The sequence below is a fragment of the Ammospiza caudacuta genome, chromosome Z (assembly GCF_027887145.1).
Source record: "Ammospiza caudacuta isolate bAmmCau1 chromosome Z, bAmmCau1.pri, whole genome shotgun sequence".
Classification (NCBI taxonomy): domain Eukaryota; kingdom Metazoa; phylum Chordata; class Aves; order Passeriformes; family Passerellidae; genus Ammospiza; species Ammospiza caudacuta.
Window position 1 is genome coordinate 76171539 of NC_080632.1, and position 17845 is coordinate 76189383.

A 17845-nucleotide genomic window follows, 5' to 3' on the forward strand; every position below is an offset into this window, starting at 1 on the left:
TTTTTACGGTATTTCTCTGAAGTAGTGATTGCAGGGGACCATCTCTTAGAAACACCAAAGAAATCTTCCATGTAGTATCTTAATAAATTAAACATGACAATGCCTTGTGTTCATAATTAATTTCACTTTTTGTTCGTCTCATCAGATAACAAATCTATTTAAAACATTTTAAAATTTCATCATTTGTTTGTAGCAATTTTTTTATCTGTTTAGGCAGCATAAGGACATTGTCAGCATTTTACTTACTTGACTGCTGATTGTATGTTGATTTCAATGTTTATTGGTATAATTAATTTCAGATGTAAACCTGGAGTACAGGAAATGTTTTTAAAATCAGACTTACTACTTTTAAATAAGTATTTTACCTCTTTGATCACTGATATAAATTGTCTTTTAGACTATCTACAATCGATGCAAGCTTGCGGTTAACTCCAGTCCTGCAGAAAGTAATGGCTCTTATGTTACTCTTGCTCCAAGGTATGAACTACATGTTTTTTTCTTTAGACTGTATTTTATTATTTTCTTTTTTAATTGATAGCATATTGTGTTTTTAATACTGATGAATAACTATTATCTGTGTGATGCAAATTTTGAAGTTTGTGAGTACACAGGAGAGTGAGAGAAAAGGTGATTAAAGGTGGATCTTTATCTGCTGAGAGTAATTACCTAGTAATTATTTAGTAGTTCTAGGTCGTTACCCAACTATTCTTTTTTAATGTCACTGGATTTCCTTTTTCTTGTTAAGGCAATAGGACTAAGCTTTTTGAGCAATCCTGGTTATAAGGAGAGGCTTTGATGAATGCTTATCCTTTACAACCTTAAAGACTTTAAACCTGAAAATCTAATTTTATACCTTTAATTTATACCATATGAATGAAATCAGCTACTTGTCTTATATGTCAGGGATATATCTAATCGCTTCTTATCATTACATATATATGGTAATTGCAGTTATCTGAAATGTGCTGTATTCCACCAAAGTAATGGTAGCCTGCTAGGGGTGTCCTGACAGGAAGAAAGTAATCCCTAACCATGGAGAAGTGGACTAATGTGGGCTCTTTCCGTAGCTGCTCATCCCTTAGCCTACACTGGCTGTTTCCCTGTGTTACTGATGTGGGCAGTGTAGTTATCTGTAAGATGATCTGAGCCTTTAAGATATCAGCTGATATGTCTGTGCAAAGTCTTGCCAGTCTTGCTGCCCCAAAGAGGAGCCTGGAAAAATGATGAAATGACAGTCACACAATATTGCACCCTATTCTTAGGACCACCAAGTGGATGTTAATTAAACCTCTTTAATTATATACACAATTTGAAAACTATTCAGTAACCTTTCAATTTACCTATAGCTTCAGACAAACTTTTTTCCTTAGAATCACAGAATGATTTGGGTTGGAAGGAACCCTAAATATCACCCAGTTCCAATCATCTTCCAGGAGCAAAGACACCTTCCACTAGGCCGGGTTGGTCCATCCAGCCTGGCCTTGAACGCTGTCAGGGACGGGGCACCCACAGCTTCTCTGGCAACTTGTGCCAGTGCCTCACCACCATCATAGTAAAGAATTTCTTCCAAATCCCTGATTTAAACCTGCCCTCTGTCAGTTGAAAACCATGGCTCCTTGTCCTGTCACTTTGCCCACATAAAAAGTCCATTTCCTTCCTTTTTATAAATCCCCTTAAGGTACTGGAAGGTGCTGAAAGGTCTCCTGGCACCTTCTCTTCTCCAGGCTGAACACCCCCTGCTCTCTCAGCCTGTCATAGAGGAGGTGCTGAAACCTTTAGTCATACTACCTGTCATTCTATCTTAAGTTGATAATTTTGAAAATATTTAGGCCGTGCACATAAAAACTTACGACTCAGGCTTAACTAGTTTGACCCTGGAAAATACCAATTATTTCTCATTAGGTAATCTCATCTAAGTTGACTTTATTGCGCCTTGACTCACCCTTGCTTCATTACCCAGCCAGGTGTGTGGAAAAAAAATAAACTGTCTTAGTTTAGATGGACACCTTTTCCTTTCTTTTCCTTTTCCTTTTCCTTTTCCTTTTCCTTTTCCTTTTCCTTTTCCTTTTCCTTTTCCTTTTCCTTTTCCTTTTCCTTTTCCTTTTCCTTTTCCGGACTCATAGGACTTTCCTGTCTTCTGTAGTGAACATTACCTGTCTGAAGAGTATTGGCTTATTGAATCAAAGTTTATATAAAACTGACTTGATCCAGCTGGGTAGCAAAAGAAACAACTAATATGTTCTTTGTATGACTGAGTGCTCTAGATGATAATGATGTGCCTCGATATTTTTTAAAAACCTGCACTAACTGAAATTTAATGCTTCTCTGTTTAAACAAGTGTTCTTTCTGTGCATGAAATAATTACTACTGAAAACCAACAACTGTAACCTTAAAATGATTTATTGAATAGTGCTCTTCAGTCTTGGAGCTTCTGGGTTTTTTTCTCTAAGAAAAATGTCATGTCCAAATGCATTATTTGTGGTTAAAAAAATTATAAATATTTCTAGTGATTATTTGGTTTATTTATTTGGGAGACAGTTGATTGTTGACTGTGTGCTTGAACAACATTGTACTACTTCTATGTTCTTTTCAAAGAACTTCCTAGGTAGGAATTTATGGAAGTTGCTTTTTATACTCAGGGCTCTACAACTAACAATAGTCTTCTTTACATTGTAACAGCAAACAAAAATGTTTCAAACCCTGGAGTTATATTCCTGATGGAATTATGCCAATTTTCTGGCGTGTTGTGTATTGGACATCTCAGTTTTTAACATGGTAAGTAAGGCAAAAGATTATGGCAAGGAGTAAGATGCAGTTCTTAAATGGACCATCTTAACAGTCATAGCATTCTTTAAAAATATATATCAGTATGGAAAAGAGCTTTTAAATTGCATATTATTTGCTAGTAGTGAAATTTCGATAATAATTACTATACTAATTTAGTCATACTTTTTTTTTCTTGCTTCTATGGAAGCAACGTTCAGGTGGCAGCCATTTATCCTTGGTTCCCTTTTGTAGTTGAAACTAAGCAATTTACATGTGTAGGTGTTTATGGATAAATTGTCTGAAATAAATGGGTTTTAGGCAGCCAGATACCAAAATAATTCTATTAATAATTTGGGTAATTTTTAAGTAATATTGTAAATTAGTTGGTTTTATCAGATATATTGCACAAAGATTTAGGTAGAACTACAGAAAAAAGATTTGTGTATGGGGTTTTGGGTTGTCTGTGCTTTGTGCAGTTTCTGATCAACCTCTTATCAGATAATTATTTTTGTAGTTTCAGGGATATCAGGGTTGGTAGTTCATTCTTACTTATCACAGATTTTTCATAGCAAAGCTAACTGTATTGTTTTTATCTGCAGCTTGTGTAAGGTTTGCCATCAGACAGGTACATCTAGAATAAAAACATCTAAGTAGCTAATTTCTTAGAAGCTTGGGAGTCTTAAAACTTTTAACACCCGTGCCTCGGTAACCTGACACTGCTAAAGTTCTTTTTTGGGGAGGTTGGTGGTTTGGGTGTTTGGGAGATTTTTTGGTGGGGGTTGATGGGTTTTTTATTTTGTTGGTTTTTGGTGTTTTTTTTTTTTTTTTTTTTTCTGATTGGCTGATGTGGTTTTGTTTTGTTTCGTTTTCTCCTAGGATTCTGCTACCTTTTATGCAGTCATATGCTAGATCAGGAGGGTTCTCCATCACTGGAAAGATTAAAACTGCTCTGATTGAAAATGCCATCTATTATGGCACTTACTTGCTGATTTTTGGAGCATTTCTAATATATGTGGCTGTAAACCCAAACTTTAATTTACAATGGTAAGAATAAGGCTGTAAACACTTCCATGAGTTCTAACACAATTGTCATGGATAATTTCTTCTGTTGATGAAATGGGTCTTTCTGAAAAAAACTACTTTTAGTCATAATAATATGCTAGTCAGTTAGAAAACTATGTTAACTTTGTATATGAAATTGGCTTTTTTGAATATTTATGGAAAATTGGGGTTTGATACTCTGATTTTGTTATGTATAGCAGAGGAATCCTCTTGTATTTACAGTGGTGCTTTTTTCTCCATACAAACACATTTGCAAAGTTAGTGCAGAATCTTCCAGTGTTTTCAGAACAACATATTTCAAAAAATCTGTATTTCCTATGCAGTGCCTCTAAATACTGTAGACTTTAATGGTGAAAAGAAAAGTTAAAATAATTGACATCAATAAATTGCTTATAGTATCCATACCAGATGGAATAGAAATTCCATCTGAATAAAATTCCTGAACACAATATTATCAATACAAATCTTGGATTCTGAATTTGTTTCTTACAGTGACTGCCATTATGCTATTTTGACCTCACATTCAGTCACATTCAGTAGGTTTGGTAAGTTCATGTTGTTTCCTAAGGGAACACATTCCTTTAGGAGAACAGTTTCTTTGGGAACAAACAAACCAATTCTTATCTGCCATCTGTAGTGGGCAGAACAGTAGATACAGGAAAATTGTGGCAGCTTTAAATACGGCCAGGCAGCAGACTGGCTCCAGGCAAAAATCTAGGTGATACCAGAGTCTGTTCCTGTAAACTTAAAAACCACATTGGTACGTATTGATACCTCAAGGCTGGTTTCTTGCAGCCAAGATAGGAGAATGTTGTTTGTTTGGGTTTTTTATACTGTTGTTTCCTTAGGAACCAGCTTCAGACTATTGGAATAGCTGCTGCAAACACATGGGGTCTATTCCTTCTTGTGTTGCTTTTGGGTTATGGTTTGGTGGAAATCCCTCGTTCTCACTGGAATGGGGCCAAGAGGGGTTATCTGCTCATGAAGACTTACTTCAAAGCTGCCAAACTGATGACTGAAAAAGCAGATGCAGAGGAGAATTTAGAGGATATTATGGAGGTAAGTAACTAACCTTGTCTGTGGAAAAAAGTGAAGGCTGCTGTTAGTCATGTGTGAATTCATTGGTGTTGGACACTTGTAGCATGAGCTTACCATCATAGTATGCCCCTTGACAGCACTCAATCCTATGCAAAAGGCAAAACAGAAATAGTCCTTGCTGTGACAAACTTAAAAGTAATAGCTACTTGATAACCATTATTTTATGAGTCTATTCTTTTATTGACACTTTCGGTGTAGTACTGGTCACTAACAAATAACATTTCAGAATGAGCTTGAATAGGCAGTGTATAGATGTTTCACTAGTGTTAAAATTTGTACTTCTTCTATGCTCTGCTCGCAGTGTATTTCTGGACTCTCAAGAAGAGTTTCCAAATTGTGGGGCCGCAATTACATACTCTTTAAGAAGAGAACATATGGATAATTGTTTCTTTCAAAGTTTGTTTAGAGACTCTATTGTTAATAGAGTATCAGTGAGCAATAGGCTCTACTGTAGTTCAAGAACAGAACGGAAATCTAGCCCTTTGAATAGCTATTCCGGTTCTTCTGCTGGGATACCATGGCTTGGTTCTTCTGCTGGAATACCCTGTTGTAGGATAGGGTGGCAGTTCGTGTTTCGTGTTATTTGTACTGACACGTAACACAAATAGACTCTTAATCACGTAACAGTAATAGAGTCTTCGTTCATCCATAACAGCATTTAGAAGAAACTGCTTAAACAGTTAAAACATCTTAAGTGGGACATAACTACAAAACTTACTGGAAAATAAGCAATGACAACCCTTATTTACCAGGATAGCACTTAAAACAGATAGAATATTTCCACTGGAGGGCACCAACAACAGTCATCTGATGCAGCTGTCTGAGCATTTCAGAGCTGACCAAAAGTTGAAGCAAATTACTAAGAGCATTGTTCAGATGCCTGGAGAGGGAGATGCTGATCTCTTTTCCCTGGCAGCCAGTGACAGGATGCGTGGGGAAAGCTGTGTCCAGAGAGGTCCAGACTGGACATGAGGAAGCAGTTCCTTACCACCAGGGGAGTGGTTAGTCTCACCCTGGAACTGGCTTCCTAAAGTGGTGGTCAGTGCCCTGAGTCAGACAGTGGGACTTATTCTTTATATCCTTTTTATCTGTAACTTAAACAAGAAAGTCTTTTCTATTTCAGCCTTCATGCATAGAAACCAATCCTCCATGTATTTATGTAGTTGCATATTTGTACACTGCTGTTCTTTTTAAAAAAATACATTAAGTGTTCTTTACAATACTTCATTTACCTTTTATGAGATATTTAGTAAAACTATGGCTTTTAGGAAGCTGTATTTTTTTAAGCTTTGATGGCTGACTAGGAGGGCTGCAACTCTTAATTGACCAGTAAAAATTTATAGTTAATGAAATTTTTTTTTATTGATATTTTACTATAGCATAGGTAAACTATTCTGTTTTTTTTTCTCTCAACAGGAAGTCCGTAAAGTAAGTGAGAGTATCAAATATAACCACCCCTTGAGGAAATGTGTTGATACTATACTGAAAAAGGTAACCAATTGTTCATCAACCATAATTACTCAGCTGGGAGAATGTTTCCTGCACATATAGAATACTTGTACATTACTTTCTTTTGCTCTTAATATAAAATCTCTAGTTGACTTCTGAGTTTCTGTTGAGACTGAGTTGAAATTCTTTGTGAAGTATTTTCTTATGACATATGGAATTATCAGATGTATTTTGACATAGCATTGTAGAAAGAGAGAAAAATGTATCCTTAGAGTGAGCTTTTCAGTTGTAGGAAACTTTTACAAATAATTAGCCAAAGCTGCTTGCTACTCTTTTGTCTCCCAGTTAATTTTCCCTTTTCCTTCCAGTGCCCTACTGAGTACCAGGAAAGAATGGGTAGAAACATGGATGATTATGAAGATTTTGATGAAAGACAGAACAGTTATCCCAGTGAAAAAAGTTTGGCCAAACTTCACAAGCAGGTATATTAATATATGGGAGAATGCCTCATTTAGTCTGTTGTAATGAGAGTAAATGCTAGTCAAAGATTTCGAACGCACTTCATCTGGACTGTTGAGTACAGTGGGTTTAAGCTACTTAACAGAAACTTTTCTTGGTGAGAGAATGCACAGACAATTAATATACCAAGTGATCTAAGTTCTGGATGTGTAAAAGATGTTCTTCTTGTGTTGTATCTTGATAGGGTTAAAGCTGTCTGTGAATAAGCCTTTTAATGGTTGACTGACAGTGCATTCTGGAAAAGAAATTATAGTAAAAGCTTGATATTTACTGAGATGCAAAAATAAAGAGGTAGGTTGGGAAAAGTAGGATTTACCTGCTACAGATGGTTTGTGATGAAAGAGCTGCAAAACTCAGTAATCGTGTATGTAGTACTTCCATGATTTATGTATTTTAGAGAATTACCTACCTGCATTTTTGAAGATACAGACTTTGCAGTTCTGCAATGCATGTGTTTTCAAGGGATTTTGCAAGAATTTTCTGCCATTTTTTGAAACAAGTACCCTGAAACGCTAATTTCTTGCAATTTATTGTAGGTAATCTATTCAGTGCAGAGACATCGTCGTACACAGGTCCAGTGGCAAATTCTTTTAGAGCAAGCATTTTACCTGGAAGATGTGGCAAAAAATGAAAGCAGTGCAACTCGGCAGTTTGTTCATACCTTTCATTCCCAGGAACCAGAAAATAAAATTATTCAGTACTTCTATACACCAACGGTTGGTAAGTGCTGTCATGCAGGTTTTAGGTATGTTAAAGCATAACTGATACCTTTTTGTAACAAGAACCAATTGTTTTATGTAGGAAGTTCAGCTGCAGCAGAGGGAAGCATGTCTGGAATATTAATGTATTTATGTAATACATAAATACATTAGAAGAGCTATCAGATCCTAATTTATGCTCTTGGCCATAAGCCCCAATTTTATTTACAAATTCAGTAGCAGTTATGTTATAAAGCAATAAAGCAACAGCAAACTTTGAAGCCTTTTGAGAGCGAGTTCTGTTTCTGGTTGTGTAATTCTCATTAACCCGTTTCGGATATGTCTGTGTGTTTGTTTTTCCAGAGTGGTACTGGGAGTGCCTTCTCCGACCATGGTTTTACAGAGTGCTTGCAGTTGTGCTGGCCACGTTCTCTGTAATTGTTGTGTGGTCAGAGTGCACATTCTTCAGCACAAAACCAGTTCTGTCGCTATTTGCGGTTTTCATACAGCTGGCAGAAAAGACATATAATTATATATACATAGAGGTAGGTTGGAGATGGTCACTTGGAAAAAAATACTTTCAGATCAATGGTTATGATAACAGCAGTAGATAAAATAGATTTTTAAATAAATCTCTAAATAATCTGTCAACTTTCAGAAGGTCTCTAAATGTATGGTACTGAACTTTCTTTGTGTGGAGGAAGTCTGCCTTTTGCCACTTGTTAAAACTCAGAAATACCTGGTGAAGGCAGGCCTGAATATAGCTGGCCTGAATATCATACACGAGTAATTTCTGAAACAGTAGGTTGGAACATAGGTGTGAATTAGACTTTCTGTCTAAACAGTCATGTGTGTGACCTCAGTTCCTAAACAGGGATTTGCAAATGACCAAGAATCCTGTCAAAGGTGTGGCTAGCGTATGTGTGCACAAATTTATCAGTAAAATGCCGAGCTGAAAAATTCTTATATACTTAGCAAAGGCTGATTTGAAAACACTTGGTTTATGCCTTTTTTAGTGGGAATAAATGCCAGATCAGGCATGGTAATTATTGAGGCAATTACAGCAATTTATTTACATTAACAAGAAGTAGTAGAATGTTTCTAGTGTCAGCTGTGTTAGCTTATGTGTAAAATGTTATAATTTCCAGTTTAAATTGCTCTGAAAAACTCCCAAAACTCTTCTCAGAGATGGTGGTGTTCTCACATCTCAAAATGAAAAGTAAAGGCTGGAGATGGTCTCTGCATGTGATAGACCTTTAATAGAATTCTACATTTAAGCAACTTAACAACACCTTTTTTTTCCCCCTAGATGGCCTGTTTTCTTACCATATTTTTCTTAAGTATCTGTGTTTACTCTACTGTCTTCAGGATCCGTGTATTTAACTATTACTACTTAGCTTCACATCATCAGACAGATGCATACAGTCTCCTTTTCAGTGGCATGTGAGTATTTGGTATATGTTTTACAGGTGTTCTATCAAATACTGAATTGAAAATGTCCATAAAACTTCCATTTACATTCTTTAATTTGTAATTTATGGGTATAATTCCTAATGAGCTCTACACTGTTGTTCCATGATAGATCCAGTCATGACTTTGTAGGCTATCTAAGAAACGCTTTTAAATGCTGTTGCCTCTTGCATTTGTGCAGGTTATTTTGCCGTCTTACTCCACCATTGTGCTTGAACTTTCTGGGCTTGACCCATATGGATGCAACAATCTCTCACAAAAACACTCAGCCAACTGCTTATACATCTGTAAGTAAGAAAAGAGGGGTTTGAGCTTTCAATATGGTTTGGAGAATAGACGCAGTATTTTTAAATATATCTTATTGTAAAATACAGATATTCAAATGTTTTCAGTCTTTCCAACGTGGTAAAAAATAATTGGTTATAGGTGAGGAGTTTGGTAATGATTTCTAGAAGTGATCAATAGCTTCCCCCCCCGCTTTATCTTAAGAAAGTAAAGTATTGTACTTTAGAGTTCAGGGTGTTCTTCATTTCCTAATACCAATTTCTGTAAGTTTTAGCTTTCAGTGGCTTTAGCATGTAGGCAATCCCTATAGATCAGGACCAATCCTAACTTCCTACTGAAAATTAGTGAATTCGGTTTTATTGAATACCTTGGTTTTGTGTGGCAAATTATATCTCATGTCTTTGTTGTTAGTAACTAGATTTTTTGTGTGAAAAACTGGAGACTTTTTTGCAGCAAATGAAAACAATCCACCAGATTTGCCCTTGTTCTACAGTGGGTGAGACTACAAAATCTAGCATTTTAGAAATCTCAGAGTGCTGGAGGTGGCCATTACATCTGTTTATTCTCAAGCAGACCTGATGATATTGATAATATTGATAATATTGCTTATGTTTCAGTTACTGTAAAGGATCATGTATTTGTGAGAAGGCACAATCTTCATGGGTTTGTGTAGAGTATAGCTAATTAGAGCTTGTTCTTGGGAATGTTTGTTTCCTAGATAATGGGATCCATGAGAGTGCTGTCCTTCATTGCAGATGGATTCTATATCTACTACCCAATGCTTGTTGTCATTCTCTGTATTGCTACGTACTTCAGGTAAGTGATTTGCAAAATAGATCCTCTGTGCTTCTTTACATTAATAAAACTAGTTTCATCTGTTTCAGGAAGAGATTCAGTACTCCTTTTCCAGCAGTTGTTGTGTCATTCTAATAAAAATGTAAAACCTAAATCCATAGATTGCTGTTTATATAGGGGAAATGTATACATTTTAAAAATACAGATTGTATTAACTTGTAACTGAGTTAATTTAAACTTCATTCCTAGATCTTAAGGGGTGATCTGTTCAAACATTGGAGCCTGGGGACATTTGGTTGTGCTTTTGAGATTAAAATTATAATGAGAAAGCTGTTTTCAGCAAAGTTTTCTAAGAAATTAAGGACCACTAGCAACATTTTTAGGTATTGAACTTTCTAAAGATTGATATCAAGTTTCTGATGTGTTACTAAACTTCTGGTAACACATGCTGGATTAAGTAATTTGATCTTGTTTCCCTAAAGCACAGTTTGTTGGAGGCTGGAAGGTAACTGCAGAAAACATCATTATATTCTTGCTTTATAATTTCAAAATGTCTGCTTTTGATCACTGTAAGGGATGAGATACTTTTAGTCTGATCTTGTTGAAATACAGATTTATGTTAGTATCTTCAATTCTGCATTACCATTCAGTCAGAAGCAATCTCTGTGTTTTTTAGTCAAGTACAATGTAGTGAAATGCCTCGGATATCATTTTATGTGTATCCATAGATAGTAAGTAACAAGTATCTAGTTGTGAGTTTTCCCTTTTAACTTGAAGTTAAGTGACAAAAGTGGTGGAGCTAAAAAAACAAACAAAACAAAACAAACAACAAACAGGAAAGCAAATTACAAGAAAAGAGAAATTTGACCTCTTGTCCATGATGATCATCCTGCGCCTTGAATGACAAAATGAAAAGGAAGAATAAAAATTAGAGGAGAGAGGGTTGCTTTAATGACCTCTGCTAATAAAGATGCATGCAAAAACTAAGATTGAATTAAAATCTGTTGAGGAAAGATGATTCTCCTTTGCTTAATCCAGCAGTCTTAAAGTTAAGGTAGTATCAGGAAAAAATATATCAATACTCCAGTTTGGGGGAAGGAAAACAGTACAAAAACAGCAGTTGTGTTTTCTGGTGTGAAGTTGAAAAGATGAAAGCGATTTCATGCTATGTAGTTCCAGGATTGGCTTAAAAAAGGTGGAGCAAGCTTTCTACCTGACTGCTGCCAATGGCTATCCAAATGGGCAGCCAGCATCCCTAGAGCTTAAAAGTATGCAGTTCACATTCTCCTGAGTGAAACCCTGAGGTGAAAGTGGATTTCCTTGTTGTTACTGTTTCAACAACGGAGAAATCAGAATACGGAGAATTTTTATGGTAATTGTCTTCTGACAAAGAAGAGTTGATGACATAGGAACAAATTCTGTTATATCTTAGAACATTTAAAGCAAACGTCTCATGTTAGACACATTTAAAGCAAGTGTCATTTGCACTACTCTCAGATTATACGCATTTTAATCTCTGTTTGAGTAGGATTATTCTATCACTTCCAGTTGTATTTAGGAATGTGTTACTGTTCTGGGTCACCTAGGTCACCCTACTGTTCTGGATCGCCACTTATTGTTCTGAGTTCGGAATTTTCTGTTTTCTCAGCTGGTGTAATAGTCCATCTTTTCTTCTTTGTTTTTCCTTTTTGCTTGGATTGTTCATACAGTTCTGAATAGTTTGTTTTACATTTTGTTCTGTAATGTATCTAAATTACTAATTGTAAATTAACAAAGGAAATTGCTTCTTCTTTTACCAGTTTAGGAACTCGTTGTTTGAATCTTTTGGGGTTCCAGCAGTTCATGGGTGATAGCGAAATGACCTCGGATTTGATTGATGAAGGAAAAGAGCTAATCAGAAGAGGTAAATTAGGTCTTCTGTCACAGTCTGTCCGTAAAATCATACTACTATAGAATCATCAAGGCTAGAAAAGACCTCTAAGATAGAGTCCAACCCTTATTCCAGCACTTACAGGTTCACCACTGAACCATGTCTGCAAATGCCACACCTGCACATCTTTTAAATATCCTCAGGGATGGTGACTCCAGACTTCCCTGAGCAGCCTATTCCAATGTCTGACAACCCTTTCAGTGAAGAATTTTTTCCTAATACCCAAACTTCGTAGCACAACTTCAGGCCATTCCCTCTTGTCTTGTTGTTTATTACTTAGAAGACCAACCCCTACCTCACTACACCCTCTTGTCAGGGAGTTGTTAAGTGATAAGGACTCCTCTGAGCCTGCTCTTTTCCAGGCTCAACACCCCCACCTCCTTCAGCTGCTCCTCATCACAATTGTGCTTCAGACCCTTTCCCAGCTCCATTGCCCTTCTCTGGACTCAGAACTGGACCCAGGCCCAGAGCTGGACACAGGATTTGAAATGTGACCTCTCCAGTACTCAGCACAGAGGGGCAGTCACTGCCCTGCTCCTGCTGGCCACACCATTGCTGATCCTGGCCAGGTGCCTTTGGCTTTCCTGGCCACCTGGGCACATCCTGGCTCATGTTCAGCCACTCTCAGCCAGCACTCCCAAGTCCTTTTCCAAAAGGCTGCTTTCCAACTGCCCTGGCTGAGGCCTTTAGCATTGTGTGGATTGTTGTGACCCAATTGAAAATTGAAAGGAAAGTGGTTTGTGAGCATTTTGACCAGCTGCCTCTGTCCTTCTCGGTCGATCCCATCTGGCCCCACAGATCAGTGTCTGTCCATGCAGTGTAGCAGGTCACAGATCGTATCCCCTTGGATTCTGGGGACTTTAAGCATACTGTCAGTCAGTATTTTGAAAGCTGTACTGAGGAAGGCCACAGCACAAACTGCAATAAACTTAGAGCACTCTGGTCACTATGTAAAGTCCACTGATGGACTTCATTGACATCTTAAATGAAGTACCAGTTTTACTCATCCAGTATCTGAATTTTAGATATTTATAAATATGTTACAGTGTGTTACTGAAAAATAATACCTTAGCAGGTGCTTGTGTAATCTGTCATAAAGGATGATTAACATTTACACTGTCTTTATCATCAACAAACTAATCTTTTTTTTGTGTGTTGATTGAGCTGCACAAATTCAGTCGTCTCTTCAGTCTTTTTTATTATGTCAACTAGCTGTGTTTGACTAGAGAAGGCATGTTTTTTTGTGTAGAACTGGAATTATCTGCTGGTATGGAAAGCTTTTAATTTTGCATTTTTTTTATTGAAAGTATTTCTTACAAGTTGCAAGAAGCCATTGTAATTTTTGAGTAAATGTTTAGAAATTAAAATTTCTGGAGACAATGTTATATTATGGAATTCCTTTATTCCAACAGTTGATTAAAAACCTGGGTTTACTTAGAGTAGTAGTATGGGTTTTTTTGGTAAAAGACCAAAGTTTCATTCCCTTAAATAAAAGGTAATGATGACATTGATATTGTAATGTTGTATATCTTGATTCAAAAATGCTGAAGTTTTTTCTTAATTTCTTTTTCTTAATATCTTACTATCCCAGTTATTTCTAAGGGTTTGTTTGACTTTTTTTTTGTTCTTTGCTCGCTGATATCCAAATGTTATGCTGTGATCCAAGATACCATCATGACAAAATAATTCTGATGGGAAATCCCATAATGATAGACAAGCTGCTTTTTGGTTTTGTTTAATTGTAAAAGACATGTATTTCAATAAGAATCTTCATTAGTTAACTTCATATTTTTATTGTTTATTTTTAAAAAATGCTAATGATTTTCCATATATGGAGCTCAGATAAAGTTTCTTTTTTTTTTATTTTTAGAGAAAAGGAAACGACAGAGGCAGGAAGAAGGTGAAAACAGAAGAAGGGTATGAGATTTGTTTGGCTAGTTATAACATTACACTGCAATATCTGATAGGATTTATCATGGATATTTAATTCAGAATTGCCTATTTCACAAAAAAAAGAGTCCCAAATAATTGATGGAATCAGTTTAATCTTGATGAATAGTCTTGACTAGGTTATTTATAGGTTAGAGGACAATTTTAATAACACTACTTGGACACCATTGTTACTCAGTGTGCTGTGGTGTACGCCAATAGGTACAACAAGCATTAAAAAGGGTCCTGATTACTAGGATACAGAGTAATCTAAAATGGCATATTGCCAGTATCTTAGACTGATACTGCTTTGCTTGAAATTACTGGAGTTGCAGAGTTGTCATACTGAAATGTAGACTCCTCCCAAATTTATTGTTTTGTGTGCTCATTGGAAAGTCATAGGCACAGGTTCTATTTTGTTTTTTGCCAGAGGAGGAAATTACACTTAAGACAGAATTAATAGTTTCTGCTGAATAACAAACAGAATGTTTGATTCAAATAATGTTTTCTGTGCATATTGTATTGAAAGATTTGTGAAGCTTTAGTTTTTCACTAGTTTGTAACAAAATCTAGTATAGAAAGTCACAATAAAAGGTAGATGAGAGAAAGGGTGCCTGCCAGACAATACTGGGAATAAAATCTCTTGGTTTTCCAAGATCAGGTATAGTTTAATCCCCAATGACAGCCAGTGCTGCATAGACCTTTCTTTTGATCCTGTCCTGGTTTAGGGCAAATTTGGGAGAAAACCTCCAAAAGGGCCCCCCCTGCAAGCAAACCCACACGGCCTCTTCCCCGACTGGATCAGGAAACATTTCCTCAGAGAGAAGCGGAAAGAACCTGTTCATTTAACAGGCAAAGCACTCCCCAGCACAATATGAACAATACCAGGTGTCAAAACACTTTCACCGCTCTGAAGAGATGACAAATTCAGAAAGCCTCTCCTGTGGGTGGTCACTCTGTTACCAATCCCTCTGGCACTGGCAAAGGCTGCTGCCCACAGCAGGCCCCAGTGGCCACAAAGTGCAAGCTCTTGGTGCTCCCCAGGTCCCAGTCCAGAGCAGGCTCGAACAGTTCCAAGGAAAAGGAAAGAAAACCAGTCCAGGGAAATCTTCTCTGCCTCAGCTAGCTAAACTAACTAAAAACCAATGGAGGGCTCTGTTCTGATCCATCCAATCTGGAGGAGTGAGTGCAGTCCCTGATAACAAACTCCATGCTTCTTTTTCACTTCACACCTTCACTCTCAGAACCAGTCTTGAAGGCATAGAATATAATATCCAGCATAAACAGAGCAGACGACTGGGGATACAAGCATCATAATGTCACCCTAGGACAGATCCTTTCCCTCCAGCTTGTAGTTTTAAAACTTGAACTTGTTGGGAAGCAAAACAGCAAATGTATGATACATTTAATATACAGTGAAATGACCTTACACTAAGCTATGAATTCTTCTGTGCTATGTGCATCTCGTTATTTTTCCATTCTGCCACTAGATGGAAGTAGTGATCAATAAAAGCAGCAGTTCCCACCGTAACTTAGAGCAGTTAACTGAACTTTGAGAGCAAATTCGAGATGCAATTTCTTTTATAGAAAGAAATTTTCTTTTTCTTAAGAACAATTATGATAACTTGTTTATTGAAGGAACACATTTTGAGTTAAAATGAAACAAAAATTCTTCCTGTATTAAGATACTGAACTGTTAGTTACTCTGTTGCTTTTTCCCTCCCAACTTAGATTTTTCTTGGTGATCTTTTTTCCAGGAATGGAAGGAGCGGTATGGAAATAGAGAGGATTCCACCAGAAGCAGAGCTGTCCACACAGATCAGAAAGAAGCTAGCTTCTCAGAGACCAATGCCAATAGACGTAAGCTTTGTGGGTTGGAGGGGAAGTATGTTTTGTTTTGTTTCAGTACATTTTCTTCTCAACACTGGCTGTGAAAGTAGTTTCAAATATTCTGCTTTTTGTCTTAGATGCTGTGCCGATAATGTTCACTTTTGTGGCTCAGTGTCACCTTGCCATTTAAGGCACTCAAAAGAGTACTGTATTTCTTTCCATCTCCAAAGTTGGGATCGGAGGTTCTTACTATTCTTCAGACCAATTACTTGATCTTATGGGATATATAATGATTGCCATTAGGCTAGCACTTGTCGACAATGAAACTTCATGATGCACTTGAAGTTGGGTGTTGTAAATCTTAAAATTCACCTCTTCTGCTTGCAAATGAGCTGTCTCAGACTGGAATAATGGAGCAATCAGATGACCAACAAATGTGACACCACATAAGTTCATACATTCATTTAATAATGTGTATTAGCAAAATACTTTTTTTTGTGGATGCTTTAAACTTCCAAAAAAGTTTGTCAGAATGTGAATTTTTTTTTTCTGTAATTTTTGTACTCTTGTAAGCTAACAACAAGTCAAATGAAACTGAAGGAAAAGGAGGAAAAAGGGGAGGAGGAGGAGGGAAGCTTTGAATATGCTTTTAAGAAAATACTGATAGATTTCCCTCTCCTCTGTACAAAGTTACAAATCCAGATTTTTAGTGGTAGAGTAACTGAAATTGCATTCAAATGTTCATCATGTTGTCATGTAGCATTCCAGCCTTAAAACAAGACATAGGTACTGACCTAGTGAAGGTCACAGAATGAACTGCAAAACAACACATGAGATTGATTTTTTAAAAAATAAACAAAAGCAAACAAAAAACCAGTCTGAACAGCTTAGTTAAAGCATGAAGCTGGGAGGATGAATGGATGATTTAAAAGTAATGCCTGCCAGTAGGTTCTTATTTTCCATGATTCTTTGCAAGATAGATCTCAACCTACTGGAGGGGCAAAAGTTGTAGTTGCATTTCTGTGCAGATACTAAATGGAAATACTACAAGTTTGAGCAAGTTTGATTTAAAATTAAATCTACTCCAAATCATTGTGCTTTTGCTTTGGATGAGATTGCTTTGTTATTCTTAGTGGTTTTTTAGATTTAATGTCTTCATACCCCTTCAGGCTGTTTACAAAGCAAATAAGTGTCTTTCACTCCTTTTACTTATTCAGCACTATCAAAGTATACCCGTTCAAATGGTAGAACTGAAAGAGATAGAATAGAACTCCTCCAGGATGCAGAACCTTTGGATTTTAATGCAGACTCTGTTAATGATGACCCCCTTGAATCGGACTCAGGAAGGTGAGGAATGTTCTCTGTAATTTCCAGTTAAAAGTTTCTGTTGTCTTCCATTTTCTGACCTATGACAGCTGTATTAAATGTTTCATAATAACAGTTTTGTAAACGAAGTTTGTAATTTCATCTAACTTTTTTCCTTTCTTCCTTTTCCCCTATAATTAGGAAATAATTTTAAAACCCATTAAAACCTGAAGGTGTTCCAGGTTTTTAGAAACATCAGAATAAGATTTGAGCTGGATATAATGTTATATATGGAATAACTTGAAAACCACTGCATGTAAAACTAGTGAATTACGTGCATGTTGAGGAAACATTCCTGGTGTGACTATCTGTGGCCATTCATGGTGCAGGGGATCAAAATTGTGCCACCCCAGACTTTCACTGCTGGGACTGAAGCCCCTTCACCACAGGCAGCTCCAGTGACCCAAGGACCAGGTGGACCAAGTCCCCCTTTCCCTCCCTACTCACCCCACTCTCACAGTCAGAAAATTTTCCCTTTCCAGCTCAACCATAGGTTTCCCATAGCAGAGTCCCAGATACCTGGTTCCTTTAATCATGGTGCAGTGACAGCATAACAGCTTGAATTGGTGCCTCTAGGAAGGAACCCCAAACAAAAGAATCCCGGAGCTTTTACACCCTCACAGCCCATGTGCACCGTGTTCCAGGCTCT

At 36.9% G+C, this 17845-nt stretch overlaps 1 protein-coding gene across 2 annotated transcripts in view; it reads left to right on the plus strand.

Annotated features, from left to right (window-relative positions):
- LMBRD2 (LMBR1 domain containing 2) overlaps positions 1 to 17845 on the plus strand; it is a 32544-nt gene that overhangs the window by 6885 nt on the left and 7814 nt on the right. The window contains exons 3-17 of one of the 2 annotated variants that reach the window (XM_058823657.1): positions 398 to 477; positions 2680 to 2775; positions 3643 to 3810; positions 4677 to 4887; positions 6343 to 6417; positions 6744 to 6857; positions 7431 to 7614; positions 7956 to 8137; positions 8902 to 9035; positions 9244 to 9349; positions 10066 to 10163; positions 11942 to 12045; positions 13943 to 13989; positions 15759 to 15861; positions 17049 to 17178. In XM_058823657.1, coding sequence (XP_058679640.1) covers positions 398 to 477; positions 2680 to 2775; positions 3643 to 3810; positions 4677 to 4887; positions 6343 to 6417; positions 6744 to 6857; positions 7431 to 7614; positions 7956 to 8137; positions 8902 to 9035; positions 9244 to 9349; positions 10066 to 10163; positions 11942 to 12045; positions 13943 to 13989; positions 15759 to 15861; positions 17049 to 17178 — 1832 coding nt within the window. Of the gene's footprint in view, positions 1 to 397; positions 478 to 2679; positions 2776 to 3642; positions 3811 to 4676; positions 4888 to 6342; positions 6418 to 6743; positions 6858 to 7430; positions 7615 to 7955; positions 8138 to 8901; positions 9036 to 9243; positions 9350 to 10065; positions 10164 to 11941; positions 12046 to 13942; positions 13990 to 15758; positions 15862 to 17048; positions 17181 to 17845 lie in introns of those variants that run through there. The other variant, XR_009275940.1, reaches the window with a different exon arrangement.